Below are 17,831 nucleotides of genomic sequence, written 5' to 3'. Positions count from 1 at the left end.
CGTCATCAGGGTCCTGAAACTGATCATGGTGATACTGGATTTTAGGCAATCTACAAGGCTATCTAGGAGACTTAGGGCAGGTTCCCCTCATAATTCAGTCTACTCTGAGTAGGGAACACTATCAGCATCATGGGATTGTGACAAAAAAGCATAAGATGGTTTTCTGGTGTGTTGGGGTTGTTTTGCCTAAACTATCTGCTCCTGTTTTGTTTTTCATTTCTCCTTCATTTAGGACTTAAAGATGGAGGAAGCTATGAGCAATACAGGTATTTCGTTTTATTATTAAAGCCTAAACAAAGTTCTCCTATCTTGGCCCATCCTTCAGTCTCATCTCTCTGAGTCTGCACCTGTTATGTTGAGAAACTGCCCTTCCCTCTGGTCTGCCCGAGACCAGGATCACCCACCAAAGATAGGTGTCACCTAGGAGACCTTCTTTGTATAGTTCTTTGGGGACTTTTTCTTTCTTGGTGATGGTTAACATTCATTCTCCTTTTGACACTTGAAAACTTAGGCAGTTTCAGCGTCGAAAGTGGCCAGAAATGAAGAGACCTTCTTCCAAATCACTGTGAGTTGAGGAACCAGCTTACAAATAGAAATCTGGTTCTGACCGCTTCATTTTACCAATGCTATTCTATTTGCATGCCATTTCTTACATACCACCCTTCATTTGTTCTTATGATGAGGGTGGGGGGGAAGTACTCATGCACATCTTTCCCTAAGAAAACACTTGAATCCATTTCATGTTTTAGATGAATGCCTTGTCCAGTACACTGCTGTTCTCGCTATAATCTGTGCTTGGTAAACTTGAGCTATTAGAGGTTGAGAAGCATTTAAATATTACAAATTGCTAGGCATCTTGAAGGCTGGGGCTGCAAAAGTGCTAACTGATATACAACATCAGTAGTAGGATGGCCTCATTAAATGGTTTCCAAAAAGCCCAAGCTACAAACTGTCACTCCAGTGCCATTGGGGGCTGGCAGGGACTAAGAGACTGGCAACCTAGAAGGTTCACCTCTATTCTAAAGGGAGCAGGCCAGTTTGCTCCCTGCAGGAATGGGCTGAGATTTGCCAGATTTTCTAATTCATCTACCAAATCCAAAAATGCTGGTATGTGTGAGAATTCTTTATCATCATCATCTAATTTGACATTAAGTTAACCATGTGGGCAAATTATCCCCCTTGGTGAGCTGCCACTTGCAACCTCTGGTCTACTCATTTCTTCCTTTATATGCATATAAACCTGTATGGCTTTAATAGGACATTAGTAACAGGTCACGTAAGCCTTTCTTCGGTGCTTCTAGAATTAAGGTACAGAATCTTTACATATCACAATCTCCTTAGCCACTATTCTATCCAGATCCTTAAATGCCATCCTTGCCAGGCATTGAGTGTATAAGTAAACAAAAAATTGAGGTGACTAGGTGATAGCAATCCCGTTCTAAGTAACCTAGAAATATTCATTCTCAGCAGCCTTGAAGCAAAGCCTCCTCAGCTATAGGACCGATTAGGAAGTCATGATAAAGACCGTGATAGCTAAGTGCTAAGATGAGTTTGTTTTGTTCTTTAGGGGACAACTGTGGGAAGGCTGGGAAGGTTAAGAAACAACAGAGGTGGACCTCCAAAAACATAGAGGCATCACCTGACTGCACAGGCAATGAAAAACCATGTGGGTGATTTCCAGCAGACCTGTGCTATTGGCCAGGAGGCCTGAGAAAGCAAGCACTCACTCTCAGTCAACATGGCAGATTCTGGAGGATAACCAGCAGGAGCAGAGAGAACTTCAGGAAGTCCATTTTTGCCCCTGCTTTTGCTTTGGATTATACCTCACCAGCTGCACAAAATGCATTTTTTCGTATCAAAAAGTCACCACTAACCCTCCCCCAGAAGCTCACAAAGGAAAACGAAGAGAGCGAGCGAGAGAGATTTCCTTGGAAATTTCCCCCAAGGGCGAAAGTCATTGGAATTTTTAAATCATAGGGGAAAAGCAGTCCTGTTCTAAATCCTCTTATTCTTTTGGTTTGTCACAAAGAAGGAACTAAGAAGCAGGACAGAGGCAACGTGGAGAGGCTGAAAACAGTGCAGAGACGTTTGACAATGAGTCAATGAGTCAGTAGCACAAAAGAGATGACATTTACCTAGCACTATAAACCCTGGTTGCCTCTGAAGAAACTGCCTTCATTGTATATATGTGACTCTTTACCTGTAACCAACATGGGAACTTTTAGGGGAACCTAATAAGAAATCCCAATTTTCAGGAGTGGTGGTGTCAATAAACGCTCTGTGGCCAGTGTAAAAGAAAATCCCTCGCCGTTGTGGACATTTCTGTTCCTGTCCAGATACCATTTCTCCTAGTATTTCTTTGTTATGTCCCAGAACTGATGTTTTTTTTTAAGGTACTGAAAAGAAATGAAGTTGATGTATGTCCCAAGTTTTGATGAAACTGTATTTGTAAAAAAAATTTTGTAGTATAAGTATTGTCATACAGTGTTCAAAACCCCAGCCAATGACCAGCAGTTGGTACGAAGAAACCTTTGACATTTTGTAAAAGGCCATTTCTTGGGAGTTTTTTGGTGTGTCTGTTTTTTTTAAAGTATTCAAGATACTACCAGTCAACATCTTTTTGGAAAAAAATGCCTTGGGTTTAGAAGATTTTCTTAAAAGGGGAGTAGATGGTTGTAGATTGACTAAAGTCTACCATACTTCAAGGGACTACAGGTAAGTCTCATAGTATACCAGCTTTAGTACTTCATTTTTTAAAAGTATTAATCAATTGCAAAGAAATTCGCCTTGGCCAACCCTTCTTTGTGTATCATGTAGTCTAACCTGATACAAGTAGTTGACAGATTTCAACTATCAATCACCAGTCCAACCCATTTCTCATTTAACAGATGACAGAGATAATCCCTAAAGCACCCACATTTGTTTCAATGCCCCAAACAGGCCAAGGCTCCCTAGCAACTCCCTAGTGGCATTTTTTAACTTCTTAGAAACTGTTACCATTATTTGAAATAGGCTTCCTTAACCTCCTTTACCCTTAGTCCAACAGGGATTTAAAAAAAAACAAAACAAACTCTTTAGGCTCCAATTTTAAATAGAAACCTTTATTTACAATGACATCCAAAATGGTCAGCAAAGCAGTCACAGCTCACCATCCCCCATAAGTCATTTCATGTGGTTTCAATTCTTTGCAGGATAAAGAATAATTTCTATTTTTTTAAGCAACATAATGTAAACTTGATTGAAACTGAATTCATTCTCAAGAGTATAAGTCAATTCCTGAGAATTTAAATATTGCTCTCATATTTTATTCTTCAAAACTCCATATATTAGAAAGGGAGAAAACACCCTGCTCGTTTATTAACAGTGTGCCTTGGAGTTGAAAACAATAAATCAATCCTTGAGAGGTTTTGTTCCTAGGAACCTAATTGTGAACAAAACTCACAGCTTCTGCAAATAAAAAGGGAACTGGGCAGGCATACATGTAACTGGCAATCCATTCTGTTTACTTTCAGCTGCAGCTACCTCTGGATCAAAGAACTTCTAGGACATCAAGCCAATTATCTTCTGTAATACCCTACCCCTAATATAGATACCCCCAACTCACCTCAGATATTAAATACTGATAACTAAGTAGCACTGTTATTGATATTTACACCTTTCAATCCAGATGCAGTTTAGAAAAGTGGCATCATAATATGAACATTAACAATGTAACTTCCATTTATTTTTTAAAGGAAGAAACATGTATCTCCTTTATATCATTCTGATCTTTATAAAATATATATTTTTTATTTATATATCTTTGGAGTCAGCAAAAAAAAAAAGTAGGTACTGGAAATATCCCACATTCTAAAAGCAGATGAAAAGATTATACTGTTCACCCAACAGATACCAAGGTTTGAAAAAATGGGGGGTGCTGGGGTGTGAGGAGAGGTAGACAGCAGGAGTACAAACAATTACCTAAAAAAGATAAAGGGCAATACAGGTAAAAACAAATTATCTCAAAGACTGCACCTATTAAAAGAAAATCAGAATCTTGAGTTTGCACCAAATGAACAAGTAGAAAATATAAAAACTTATAATAAACTTCATTTTTCTACTATATAAAAAAGGGAGTGCTGCCTTCCAGTTAGCCTGGAGCCAGGTCTGAGGAAACGATTGCAAAAAAATTTTTTGTTTTTAATAATTTTTTTTAAAGTCAAGAAAGATAAGAGCACCATTCTATTTCTCCCCACACACATAACTTAAAGAAGGTTCAGATACAATTGAGCTGAAAAAGAGACAGACTGACTTGGTTCTACCTCTGCCTCCAAACAGGAGAGTATACTATCTGAAAAGCACAGGCCACTACAATGGAAGTTTTTGGATTTACAATCTTAGATATATTTTGAACTTGGTAGGGGAAAGAGGGCAAACTCATAATTGTCTATACTGCTTTGAAAATAAGATCCACTCTAGGGGTGGGTCTGGAAATAATCAGGATTCACTTACTCGTAAGCATATCAAAGATATTAAATGATCTTACCTTCAGAGACATCTAGAACGATTGGCTAAATGTGTGAAATTCTTAAAATTAACTGGCTCTCAGTTATTGCTAGAAAATGACACCAAGGCTAGCAGAGACCTCTGAAATTCACAGACATTCAGAAACCCAGTTCCTTCAACTATTTGAACCAAATGAATTAACCCAGATAAAGGGAATTAAACTTGATTTTTCCTTCCTCCCAACTGACTAAAACAGCTGTCAAAGAGAGGCAACAGCAGAAAGTGGTAGGGGGCAGAAGAGGGAGGGGTTTAAAAGGTGCTCAGTTAGACTGTGGCTCTGAATCACAGTAAAACTGGCTGTTCTGGGTACTGAGTTACTTAAGAAATAACTGACACTATTCTAATCCACAGGGACATAATGAAAGCATCACATTAGTAGAATGAGGGGACAGCTGAGCAGACACCAGAAACCACACCAAGGATTCTACTCGAGATCTCAATGTGGGATTCAGGTCTTAGCAACCAAAATCTGAAAACGCTCCTAAAGGGGATGAAAAGGTAACATAATTGAACACACACACACACACACACACACAACCTATGAATTGCTATTATTTCGGACTGCTTAAAATCCAAAAGATTCTCTTCAAACTGCTCGATTTTTTTAAATTCCTGATTTTTTAAAGTTTATTTCCCCATATCTATTCTTTCCCCCCAAATTAACAAAGTGCTTAGTTCTGGTAGAGGAATTTTTAAAAAATTAAAATGCCTACATCTAAACAAATAATCTCTTTAAAAAGCATTTAGATTAAGAGATTGAAAAGAGCGAGGCATCTAAGGCTGGGGGGTGGGGAAGGAAAAGCTGTGGAGCACTACCCCTCCCCCAGGCCACAAAAGTCAAGGGATGTCTCTTCCACTGGTAGCCTCACCACACAGCTTACTGAAATCAACAATGTTAAATATTTAGCTTCACAAACTCTGTAAAAATGAGTTGTTGTGACCTACAAAAAAAGGTATATACATATTTTACATAATACAGTATCTTAAAGGTCGTATTTACAGAAAAATCTATTCACAGAAACACTGCGAGATTCTGATTCAGAATGCAGTACCTGGCCTTGGGTTTTCAGAAGTTTATTTTCAAAAAGCATTATTGCTCTACCATATAGGCAAAGGGTGACACCAGTACTTTAAAAAAAAAAAATCATAGTTCTTGTCTAACACGTAAGTGTAGGCAAAAACCAGGAATGTGTTTCACTATTCCCTCAAGACCTCAAGAATATTGCATTTATCCATTCTTTTCTTTTTAAATAAAGTGCACTCAGCTGCACATTAGCATGTGAAAAGTTTGCTACTGCTACAATTAAATACTGTCATCTCATTTCCCTTCTGCAAAGCCATTTGGACATCCATGACAGTTCCTGAAGGTGAATTATTACAGGACATGAACGGCAAATGAAAACCTTCATTAGGAGAAAGCCTAGGACAAATAATAGGGACAGAGCAACTCAACACCGTTAGTAAAGGACAATTCAGAATCACCAATTCCACTGGACAAGGGGTCAACACAGAACTACTTGGTAGTGACAAAAACACCTGAAGGCTGGGACTATGCTCTTTGTCCAATACTGCAACTAGAGAAACCAGATATTCTAATCTCTCTTGATTCTTCCAATGTTCTCTGGCCCACTTACGTGTATTTAAGAGATTTTGGCTAGCAAGGCAGAAAAAAGTGACACAAAAGTTTTATGATCAGTAACACTCCACGTCTCCAGAATTATATCCCTAGGAGGTGGAATGCCAAAAAACATTTCTGTTTTGAACACCATGATACACAGCAGGAGGAGGGGGAAAAAACACGTAGATATTGCCCTTCGGCTTAAAATCCAGTCCTGCTCAAATGACATCACTTAAAATACCCTTGACAGAGCTCAAAGCCGGTCCTTTCTTCAAAGATGGATGCCTGGAACAATGATTCCTTCCCAATAATCCTAGTGCAGTGTCATTTGTACAGTGGTTTCCTTAAGAGGTCCTGGTGCAGAGATGTCAGCAGTATTTCTGTCAGCAACCAGAAAAAAAAAAAAAATAATAAAAAAAATAAAACACATGCTTTGCACAACAAAAAAATACCCATGTCCACATTCATGGCTTACAGTGCAGCTCTGGCTGAGTGATTCAGGTTCCTGAGATCCCATTTTACAATGCAGCTCTGGCTTACCAAAAGTATCTAATGGCCCAATGCCTTCAAACCAAGTTTTTTCAATTACTATATTTTAAATTATACATTCAAGTTAAAATATACCTAGCACATTCTGATTATAGCCGAGGCTTCAGTTCTATCCAGAGAACAAGACAAACTTTTTGAAAAAGGTAAGGAATCGATCCCATACCTGATCAGGACCCATAGGCATGCCAGACATGGGCATGGGGTTCATGTTCATCTGTCCCATGTGACCGCTGCTGCCATTCACGTGCACCATACTATATGCTGCAGGATTCCCCTGGTGGGCGAACTGCTGCTGGGAAAAGGAGCTGTAAGTAAACAAATGGTAATATTACCTCTGGAAGTCACTTTAGCGACAAAGGGCATGCCCACAGAAATTACTACAATTGTGTCAAACATTGCTATACTTAAGCTGGGAATGTTAGAAAACTCCCTGACAGCCTGTGATCCATTTTTCACAGCTTTCTATACTAGACACCCTAATAGATATGTGCATGCTTGAAGGACTCTCAAAATGGACAAGCCAAATCACACCTTCTAATATGAACCCAGTCCTTTCAACCTCTCCATCCAAAAAGGCTTGACTGAAAAATACATTAAGTTCTCGAGACTTCTGGGACTAGGATGTGACTAACTTTATAAGTCACTGTTCTTTACCTGTTCCTCGCCAAATTTCCTGATGGCCAGCCCTTCATTTCTGAGGACTGATAGATGGATGCAGCCTGCGGGTGTTGCATCATGGGATTCTGGGAGGGACCCATTCTTGATGACATCATTGCATTGGGAGGACTAGACACTCGACCAAAGGCTGGATCTGGTTGTTGTCCCATTCCTTACAAAAATAAAACAGAAGAAATAAAAATGCCCAAATGCCTCCTCCTTAGAATATCAGATTTCTGTAGTAATTTTTTTTTAAAGGAGGGGGGGTGGAGGGAAGTGATAAGTGTAAAATACAGAGTGCTATAAGATGCTGCCCCCCAGGTATTCTAGATTCTCACCAAGATGACGACTAGAGTAACAGGCTTACTACAGAAAGGAGCACCGTCTGGATCACTGAAAGATCAGTTGCTTCAATGGGCCTTCTGTAGAAAAGGGACTCCGTATCACTCAAATCACATCACTCCATCCCTCTTTAAAGGGCAGGGGAGTTATAATCCTCAGATGACAGGGCTCCCCAATAGACACCTTTATTCCCACCATGTTCCTGGAACCTCTCAAAGGCTGAAATGAAGAGGTATCTGCATCACTGTAATAATAAATCCAGGGCCTGGTGTGGTGGCTCACGCCTGTAATTCCAGCACTTTGGGGGGCCGATGCAGGCAGATCACGAGGTCAGGAGATCGAGACCATCCTGGCTAACACGGCGAAACCCTGTCTCTATTAAAAATTCAAAAAAAATAGCCGGGGGTGGTGGAACGCACCTGTAGTCCCAGCTACTCGGGAGGCTGAGGCAGGAGAATCACTTGAACCCAGGAGGTGGAGGTTGCAGTGAGCCAAGATCACACCACTGCACTCCAACCTGGGTGACAGAGCAAGACCCCATCTCAAAAAAATAATAATAAATCCAAGTCATCAAGAAAATCAACTTAAAAGCCCACAAAGTGCACTCCTCTCACTGACTTGACCAAGCATTCAGAGATTAGAGAGTTCTACTATACTGGAACATATAAGAAGGGGCAAAGGGACAACTTTGCAGTGTTTCTTCCAGAGTTTGGGGACTCAATGAGTGGGACTGAAAAAAAAAACACCTGAAAAAAATACTCAACTATGACAGGATACACCTGTCTCAATTACCTGTGTGCTGCAGCATTTTTGTTTTCCAATAGTTTAATTTGGTTTTCCTTGTGAAGTAAAGAGGGAGTGAATCGTATTTTTGTCTTTCATGTGCAATAAATGTAGTGAAGCTTATGTCCTTAGTAATGTTAACTTGGGGAAGGCATATTTTCACTGTCAGATTTACCATAATTTGGTTGATATGGAAACTGTTGCGGTGGAGCTTGTGGCATTGTGGGTCCCGCCAAAAGCCCATCCATGCTGGGGGAAGCAGTCACATTAGGAGGTGGGCTGAAAGCCTGGGTTTGCTGCTGTTGCTGTTGCTGTTGCTGTTGCTGCTGCTGCTGCTGCTGCTGCTGTTGCTGCTGCATCATCATAGCCACCCTCTGTTGTCGGAAGTGATGACTTAGCAGCTCTCTGCTGCGTTGGGCAACCATTTGAGCATTAAGAAAACCCTGCTAATACCCAAGAAAGAGTGCAATTACATATATATAACAAGAACCTGCCAGTTGCATACATATAGTACCCCCACAATACACCAGGTATAAGACAGAAAACACCCAGGGCCTTTTTTTTTTTTTTTTTTTTTTAAACAGGGTCTCACTCTGTCGCCCAGGCTAGAGCGCAGTGGCACAATCTCGCCTCACAGCAACCTTCGCCTCCCAGGTTCAAGTGAGTCTTCTGCCTCAGCCTCCCAAGTAGCTGGGATTACAGGCATGCACCACCACTCTGGCTAATTTTTCTATTTTTAGTAGAGATGGTGCTTCACCATGTTAGCCAGGCTGGTCTCAAACTCCTAACCTCAGGTGATCCGCCCACCTCGGCCTCCCAAAGTGCTTAAATTACAGGTGTGAGCCACTGTGCCGGCCAAAACATACAATTCTTCACATAAAAGCTTTCTGACCTGGTGCATTGGCTCACGCCTGTAATCCCAGCACTTTGGGAGGCCAAGGCGGGCAGATAACTTGAGGTCAGGAGTTCGAGACCAGCCTGGCCAACATGGTGAAACCCTGTCTCTACTAAAAATACAAAAACTAGCCAGCCGTGGTGGTGAGCACCTGTAATCCCAGCTACTCAGGAGGCTGAGGCAGGAAAATCCCTTAAACCCAGGGAACTGATGCTGCAGTGAGCCGAGATCGTGCCACTGTACTCCAGAGCCTGGGCAACAGTGACTCTCAAAAAAGAAAAAGAAAAAGAAAAAAAAAAGCTTTCTGGCTATTGCAAGGGGAGGGAGGGAGAACTGAAGAAGAGGGACCTGAAAATTATCTGGGGTTAAAAGACAAAAGACGACACACTGTCAAGCTTTAACATGACTAGAAACATTCCACAAAGTAAAAAAACATTTAGGGGTGGAATCTGAGGACAAATTTTTCAGGATCTATGAAAGACAACTACAGGAAAATGAGGATTCAGTGTGTTGGGGTGGTGGAGGGCTGAAACATGAAGCCAAAAAAAATAAAAAGATGAGGTTATACTCAGATAAGCAGGGGTCCACCTCAGAAAATCTTGTACTTTCTTTAAACTTTCAGAAAGAGGTAAGGGGCAAGCAGAAGCTATCTGGAGGTTCAGAAGGTGACATAACCGAAGTACAACAAGGAAGCTGATTTCAGCTCTACTAGCTACGGGTCATCTCCAAAAAGCAAACATTTATCATCTTTCTGTAGGACATTCTAGCCTCAGCTTCCACAAGATGTTTTATTATCAAGAAAATGTAAATATCAGTACTTCCAAGTAGGCATAAGACAATAAAAATCAAGCATTTCACAGTTGTTTTTTAAAAAACAATTAGAAACAACATTTCAAATCACAGTAGAGGCTTGCTGTGTGGTCATCTGCCTCATGCACATTAAAAAAACCCCTCAATACTGTCTCCGCCACTGGCTGGAAGTAGAAGGGAATTTTAATATCCCCTCCTACTACAGGAAACAGGTCATCTCAGAGGCTATCACTGAGAACAGGATTATGTATTCTTTATTTTCTTCTTTATAATTTCAGAATTTTACCCAGTGTGCATGTTGTTTCATAATCCAGGAACAGAGGAACATTTACAGATTTATTATTTTAAATTCCTACAAAGGCAAGTGATAGCTGTTCTCACAGTACAGCAACTGATCACAAAGGGAACCAATTAAAAAAACACTAATCAATGGTTTTAATGAAGAAACCTCTCCCTCCTCTGATTCCTCCCAGTCACCAGCCAGAGAGAAGAATGGAAGAGTTGAAAGTCTTTAATGCGACTGCTTTCTTACACAAGAAATTTAGAATTACCTTCATTTGTTTAACAAACATTTACTGAGAGCCAACCACAGGCCAAGCCCTGTCCTGAGCACAGAGCAATGCATGTGGAGAGGCTCATCATCCTCACCTGGGAGCTCACCTGGGGCTGCATCATAGGCCTCATCACCGCAGCACCACCAGCAGTAGGGTTTTCCATTTTCAATTCAAGTGCCTGTCGGCTCTGATTCAAAAACTGAGGTGAGACAAGTTGGTTAGAATGCAAGCAGAGCACGTCAGTCTGCCAAAACAGCTTTCCAGACCCTCAGCACCAGCCAATGATGTAATGATATCTCCAAACACAATAACCTGGCTAAGTCACATCTGAACTGAACCAGTACTTTCACACTGCATAAAGGTCAATGTTGAAAAGTCTTTGGCTAGCATATGATGGGCTACTGTTTGGCACTGGGGAAAAAAAAGTAAAGTGCAATTTTGCAGCTTAAAGAATATCTTCACACCTGTAATCCCGGCACTTTGAGAGGCTGAGGTGGGCAGATCACTTGAGCCCAAGAGTCTGAGATCAGCCTGGGCAACATGAAGAAACCCCATCTCTACAAAAAATTAGCCAAGAGTGGTGGCACACTCCTGTAGTCCCAGCTACCTGGGAGGCTGAGGTGGAATGATCACCTGAGCCTGGGAGGTCAAGGCTGCAGTGAGCTGTGACTGCACCACTGCATTCCATCCTGAAACCCTATCAGAAAAAATCATAATAAATAAATAATATATATATACACACACACAACAGAAACTCAAAAGATTTATAGTCAGGCTTTCTCTGGGATTATTCGGGCACATGGGGAAATACCTTTAAGTTGATCAGAGGAATTCTGAATAAACTCCATTAGCTTTCCCTAAATGACTTTTAGTGAAAAGAAACGGCAGAAAGTAAAATGAATGCAATAACACAGCTTTTCTGAGTACCTAAACTGACTTTTAAGAATATTTATGCAATGCAGTCTCCGGCTCTTTGGATTCCAAACTCAGGCATTTGGCCGCACACGGTGGCTCACGCCTGTAATCCCAGCACTTTGCAAGGGCAAGGCAGGAGATCACCCGAGGTCAGGAGTTCAAGACAGGCCTGGACAACATGGTGAAACCCTGTCTCTACTAAAAATACAAAAACTAGCTGGGCTTGGGTGGCTCCCCAGCTACTCGGGAGGCTGAGGCATGAGAATCACCTGAACCCAGAAGGTAGAGGTTGCAGTGAGCCAAGATCGTGCCACTGCACTCCAGCCTGGGCAACAGAGCAAGACTCCAACTCAAAAAAAAAAAAAACAAAAAACCTCAGGCATTCATCTACTTATATGGTTTGAAGACATAAACAATAAAAACAATTGAATTTTAAAGCATTTCTTGGGGACTAAGAAAACAATAGGGTAAACAGAAGTCATATTTTAGAATATTAAAAGACAGCTCTAGTTTTATAAAACATCTAGAAAGAAGAGTTCCATTAAAAATGCTGAAATCAAGAAGGTTTAAGTATTTGGTTATTAGCAGTAAGGATTTTTTTTCAAAAAAACCTTATCTACCTTTAAGACTACAAAGTCATCAAGTAACATTTTTCTTCCCCAAGAGCAATCCTTCCTGACATTTTTTTACTTTTTAATCTGTAAAATAGAATATTCTCATAAAACTACTCCTTAACAAGGAGCCATTTGTACAAATAAAACCTTACACAGAAGTAAAACAAAAAGAATTTCTTTAGTTGACAGGGATAGAGTGCACCAGTGGTAAGAACACTGAGAAACATAGTCTGAAAACAACAGAAGGAGAAGCCAGAGGGAAGAACACATGACTGGTTACCTGCTGGCCCTGCAGCCTCTGCTGAAGCTGCATTCTAAGTTGCTTGGGGGTGTTTGTCCGGGGTCTCATGATGTTGGCTCGCGGGTGCATTCCTTGGAGAGGAAAATTGCCTTGCTGGTTCATCTGATTCATCATAGAGTTAAAAGATGGTGATTGTCCCTGAAGATGAAATCCTCCTTGCATTGGAGGCCCCTGTGCTGGGTATGTCTGTCCATATAATCCTGCCTTCTGATCCATCATTACTGCTGCTTCTTGGCCTTGGAAAGCATCCTGTTTGGGCTCTAATGCCTGTCCCTTAAACACAACACATAAAAGAACAGTGAAGAACATCTATGAAAGCAACAGAAGTCAAATGCTCTAAAGAAAGTGCAAAAAAAATCCAGTCATTCAACAAGTATTTAAGTAAATGCTTGTTATGTGCCAGACATCACTTCCTCTACATGCTAAGGATACATTCAAAATAACATCCCACAGGTGACAGAAAAAGAAGTAAAAGTTGATATTCTGAAGAAGAGAACAACCGGCTGTGCTAAGACAAGAACCTGCCAGGTACTGTGCATTCACCTTTATTTTCTCATCCACAGGCACTGAATGCCAAGCATGCAGCCAGCACCCTTGACATGTCTCTCTTGAAGCATACTTCACCCCACTGTACTTCGCAACACTTCTCATTTTTCTCCCATCTCTCTGGCCTTTCCTTGAATGAATGCTAACTGTTCATCAGGGTTCAGTCTTAGGCTCTCTTATTTTCTCTTGATATATTTTCTACTTAGGTGCTCTCATCCACTGGTGATAATGATCACATTTTTGTCTCCAGCCAAAACATCTCTGAACTTTTGGGTTTGTTTATGGAAATGCCTACTTAACATCTTCACCCTGATGTCTCAGGTATCTCAAACTTAACAAGCAGAAAACAGACACCATGATTCCCAACAGCCCTTCCCCCCAAGCAGGCTTGTTCTCCTGCAACCTACTCTACTGTATCACAATACAGTTGGCCCTCCATATCCATGGTTCCACACTCATGGATTCAACCAACAGGGGACTGAAAACATTCCAGGGGAAGGAAACGGAGGCTGTACCTGACTGAATACACATAGTCATCATTCTTCTTGTCATAATTCCCTAAACAATGCAGTGTAACAACTATATAATATATATAACATTTACATCGTATTAGGTATTATAAGTCATGTAGAGCTGATTTAAACTATGTGGGAGGATGTGCATAGGCTATATGCAAATACTAGACTGTTTTATACAAGGGACTTGAGCATCCATGGATTTTGGTATCCACAGGGGTCCTGGAACCAATCCCTCACAGATATCAAGTGGTGACGGTACACAGCATCACCATTCACTGCCCAGGAACCAAAACCCAGCAATTTGATTCTTCACATTCTCCCATTCTCCCTTTCCAAGAGTACACACGTGTGACCACCAAGTCCTGTCAATTTTTTCTCCAGGGCATATCATGTATCCCTCCCTTCCTTCCATTTCACTCTTATGACCCTTCCCAGGATACCTCTTGGACTGTTACCATAGTAACTGGCAACTGTGTTTCAACTTTGTCCCATCAACTTGGGTTCATGTGATCCTCCCACCTCAGCCTCCCCAGTAGCTGGGACTACAGGCACACACCATCATGCCTGGCTGTAGATATCTTAATAAAGCAAACTATAGTTTAAGTTAAACATGGCAGACTGATGATGCATGCTAACCCTACTAAAATGACAATAAAGGGAACTAAGAGGTATCCAGTTTATTTAAAAAAAAATACTTAAAAGGTAGTATTTATCCATAAAACACTAATAAGGCAACAAGATCAAGTATTTCGATATTTATAATAGAAGATACAAAGTGAACAGAGAAGTAGGAACCAGCTCAACAGAACAGAAAAACTTAGACTTATGTGCCTATAGAGGAAAAATACATATGAAAAATGAGCAAATGTATTCCACGTATCTATTGAGACTCCAGTGAGGGTGGCAGGGGATCAGAGCATGAAGCTGAAATGAGGAGGTTGGTTAGGAGTCTGAGTATGGAGCAGGAGGTCAGCTACCTCCCTGCCTGCTCCCTGACTCCTGAAAGGCCTGTACCTTCTACCTACCCCACAAAGGTACAGGGGTTCAGGGGCACCAAGCAGAGCCTAAGAAAGGAGTGAGGCAGAGGCTGAAAACAGGAAATTTTATATTTAGCATATTTATAATTTAAATACAATTTTATATTTTATAATTTAATATCCCACACTTGCCTCCATAGCCCAGCTCCCAAAATGCAACCAGGTAATAAAAGATTACCGGGGGCAGGAGTGGTAGTGGTGGTTGAAAACAACTCTACATGTGGAAATTTGGGGAGTCCTGGCCAGGCGCAGTGGCTCACACCTGTAATCTCAGCACTTTGGGAGGCTGAGGCAGGTGGATCATGAGGTCAGGAGTTCGAGACCAGCCTGGCCAATATGGTGAAACCCCGTCTTCACTAAAAATACAAAAAAAAAGCCGGCGTGGTGGCGTGCGCTTGTAGTCCCAGCTACTCAGGAGGCTGAGGCAGGAGAATCGCTTGAACACAGGAGGTGGAGGTTGCAGTGAGCCGAGATCGCGCTTCTGCACTCCAGCCTGGGCGATAGGGAGAGACTCCGTCTCAAAAATAAATAAATAAAAATTTGGGGAGTCCTGAAATAAAAGGGCTAGGGCTAGTTCCCCACCTAATTACCCTCAGTAAAGGCAATTGATGCTGCTCACACTTGCAAAGTGTCAAATCAGCTTCTTAATGTCTCACTCTTAACATATAAGAACAGTCAGGGATCACCAGATACTCGATAAAAGCGTCCAACACTTTCCAAGCCTGAACGTGATTCAAGCAAATCAAAGACAAGAAAAATAGAGAAGACTTCAAAATATAGAATGAAGGGCCAGGCGCGGTGGCTCACGCCTGTAATCCCAGCACTTTGGGAGGCTGAGGTGGGTGGATCACGAGGTCAGGGGATCAAGACCATCCTCGCTAACACGGTGAAACCCCGTCTCTACTAAAAATACAAAAAATTAGCTGGGTGTGGTGGCGGGTACCTGTAGTCCCAGCTACTCGGGAGGCTGAGGCAGGAGAATGGCTTGAACCTGGGAGGCAGAGCTTGCAGTGAGCCAAGACCACACCACCGCACTCCAGCCTGGGCGACAGAGCGACACTCCGTCTCAAAAAAAAAAAAAAAATAGAATGAATTTAATGCCCAACATGTCAACAGAAATCCCAGAAAAGTAGGTCAGAAAAAAAAAAAACACAGGAGAGATAAGCTTAATAAAGAAATTATACAAGAAAACACCCCTAAACCAAAGGGAATATCAGTGTATCTAGTACACAGCAGAATGAATGAAAAAAGACCCATACCAAAATACAGCATCATAAAATTTCGGAGGGAAAAATTCCTAAATCATTCCAAAGAGAATAAACGGGTCACATGCAAATGAATCAAAATCAGAAAGAAATACAACTCAGTGGCCACACTAGATGTCAGAAAACTATGGGAGAAATCTTTCAAAAGTATAAAATTATTTTAAACCTAGAATGTAATACATAGCCAGACATGTAGGAGGGTGGAATAAAGATATTTTCAGACACACAGGAACCCAAAACATTTTATTTCATGCAGTAGGGATGAAGAAGTTAATAGAAGTTGTGTTGCAGTAAAACAAAGGAGTAAATCAAGACAGAAAGCGATTTGAGATTCAGGATACTAGGAGTCCAACACAGGGGAATAGCGACAATTATTAATTTCTAGACTTGCCTCACAAGGACACAGTAAAACAGAGAGAATTACAGGAGGGAAGGAAGGAATTGATGGGTTATTTAGTGTGCCTGAACAAGTAAAGAAATAAAAAAGAACTTTTATACTTCTGTTGGAGTATAAAATATGGCTCCTCAGTGCCAAGGTTCTATGTCACTGGTATCCCTGAAGGTGTACACAAGGACTGCTCAGCGTTTCCCATCTGCACTGTGACAGCATTTGCCGCATGGCAGTGTACTTCTATATGTACACATCTATTTCCCCAACAACAACTGACAGCCCCTGATGATCTTTCCTGCTTACTGTTGAACGCACAAACCTATACAGTGGCCCCTCCATAGCCTTTAAATAAAAAGTCATGGCTGGGCACGGTGGCTTACGCCTGTAATCCCAGCACTTTGGGAGGCGGGTGGATCACTTGAGGTCAGAAGTTTGAGACCAGCCTGGCCAACATGGCAAAACCCCGTCTCTACTAAAAATACGAAAGAAATTACCCGGGTGTGGTGGCAGGTGCCTGTAATCACAGCTACTCACGAGGCTAAGGCAGGAGAATCACTTGAACCCTGGAGGTGGAGGTTGCAGTGAGCTGAAATTGTACCACTGCACTCCAGCCTGGGTGACAGAGCGAGACTCCGACTCAAGAAAAAACAGTCACTACAGAATGTGTCTTTCAGAAATACAGATTTGTGAATGGCCTGTTTTCATAAGGCTGGGTATGTAAACAGGAACAGGACACCGTGATGTTAGGATGTTCAGACTGGCCATTGTAAACAAGTTTTGTTTAAACAAAAAAAAAGCTTGCCTCATCAGAATACACACAGCTTGGCTAAGTAGTAGAGAAAGATAGTTATAAAAATGAGAACTTTTAACATGAATAAAAGGTCACATTTTTAAGAACAGTACAGTAGCTTAACTAAATCATTTCTACGATTGCCAAAAATAGTGGGTTGTTGAAAGTAATATCGCAATCATAAGTATATTTTCTATTTTAACATATGAATTGAGACCAAAAAAGGATATTTTCCAAATTTAATGCTGGTATCCATGAATGTAGTGATATAACACAAGTACTAGGAGAGACACACACAGGCATTCTTGTATGTGGCTTCATGAATGTGTACACATGCACACACGCGCACACACACACAAATATACACTCTCCTACTTCCATGTTAATGCAACCTACCTGATTGACAAGTTCAGGGATGCCCAAAGCTCTGTCAATTTCTTCCAGGCCTGTGGCATCTGTGTTGCTGAGAAGAGTGTGCAGCTGGTCCAATAATGCTCTTTCGTCACTCTGGCCTTCCAGGTTGGAAGGTGGCCCAACAAGATCATCCAGGGAATTCCTAAGAAGAGGCCTAGAAAAAGACTTGCAATCAATTTCAATGATGCATTTTTTTTTTCTAAGAGTAACAGATCACAGCAACCATGCATAGTATTTTTAATGAACAGTAACTCAAATGCTACAAACACAAGTAATAAACCAAGTGG

At 41.2% G+C, this 17,831-nt stretch overlaps 2 protein-coding genes across 21 annotated transcripts in view; one reads left to right on the top strand and one right to left on the bottom strand.

Annotated features, from left to right (window-relative positions):
• The window catches only part of SULF2 (sulfatase 2), a 129,230-nt gene extending 126,930 nt beyond the window's left edge, over positions 1-2,300 (top strand). For 7 of the 9 annotated variants that reach the window (XM_054466534.2, XM_054466532.2, XM_054466541.2 and 4 more), the window contains exons 19-21: positions 233-266; positions 512-565; positions 1,568-2,300. In XM_054466534.2, the coding sequence (XP_054322509.1) occupies positions 233-266; positions 512-565; positions 1,568-1,598 (119 nt within the window). In that variant the 3' untranslated portion in view covers positions 1,599-2,300. Of the gene's footprint in view, positions 1-232; positions 267-511; positions 566-1,567 lie in introns of those variants that run through there. The other 2 variants (XR_010125110.1, XR_010125109.1) reach the window with 1 other exon arrangement.
• Positions 2,301-3,080: 780 nt separating this feature from the next.
• Positions 3,081-17,831, bottom strand: part of NCOA3 (nuclear receptor coactivator 3) — a 157,228-nt gene continuing 142,477 nt past the window's right edge. For 7 of the 12 annotated variants that reach the window (XM_063659005.1, XM_054466525.2, XM_054466527.2 and 4 more), the window contains 7 exons: positions 17,527-17,698; positions 12,563-12,856; positions 10,848-10,952; positions 8,670-8,940; positions 7,367-7,541; positions 6,876-7,017; positions 3,081-6,543 (listed from right to left, as the gene is read on the bottom strand). In XM_063659005.1, the coding sequence (XP_063515075.1) occupies positions 6,532-6,543; positions 6,876-7,017; positions 7,367-7,541; positions 8,670-8,940; positions 10,848-10,952; positions 12,563-12,856; positions 17,527-17,698 (1,171 nt within the window). In that variant the 3' untranslated portion in view covers positions 3,081-6,531. The remainder of the gene's footprint in view (positions 6,544-6,875; positions 7,018-7,366; positions 7,542-8,669; positions 8,941-10,847; positions 10,953-12,562; positions 12,857-17,526; positions 17,699-17,831) is intronic. The other 5 variants (XM_054466529.2, XM_063659006.1, XM_054466530.2 and 2 more) reach the window with 3 other exon arrangements.

The sequence above is a fragment of the Pongo pygmaeus genome, chromosome 21 (assembly GCF_028885625.2).
Source record: "Pongo pygmaeus isolate AG05252 chromosome 21, NHGRI_mPonPyg2-v2.0_pri, whole genome shotgun sequence".
NCBI classification, from domain to species: domain Eukaryota; kingdom Metazoa; phylum Chordata; class Mammalia; order Primates; family Hominidae; genus Pongo; species Pongo pygmaeus.
The sequence above is the reverse complement of the archived record's forward strand: the minus strand, read 5'-3'. Positions and strand labels throughout refer to the sequence as shown.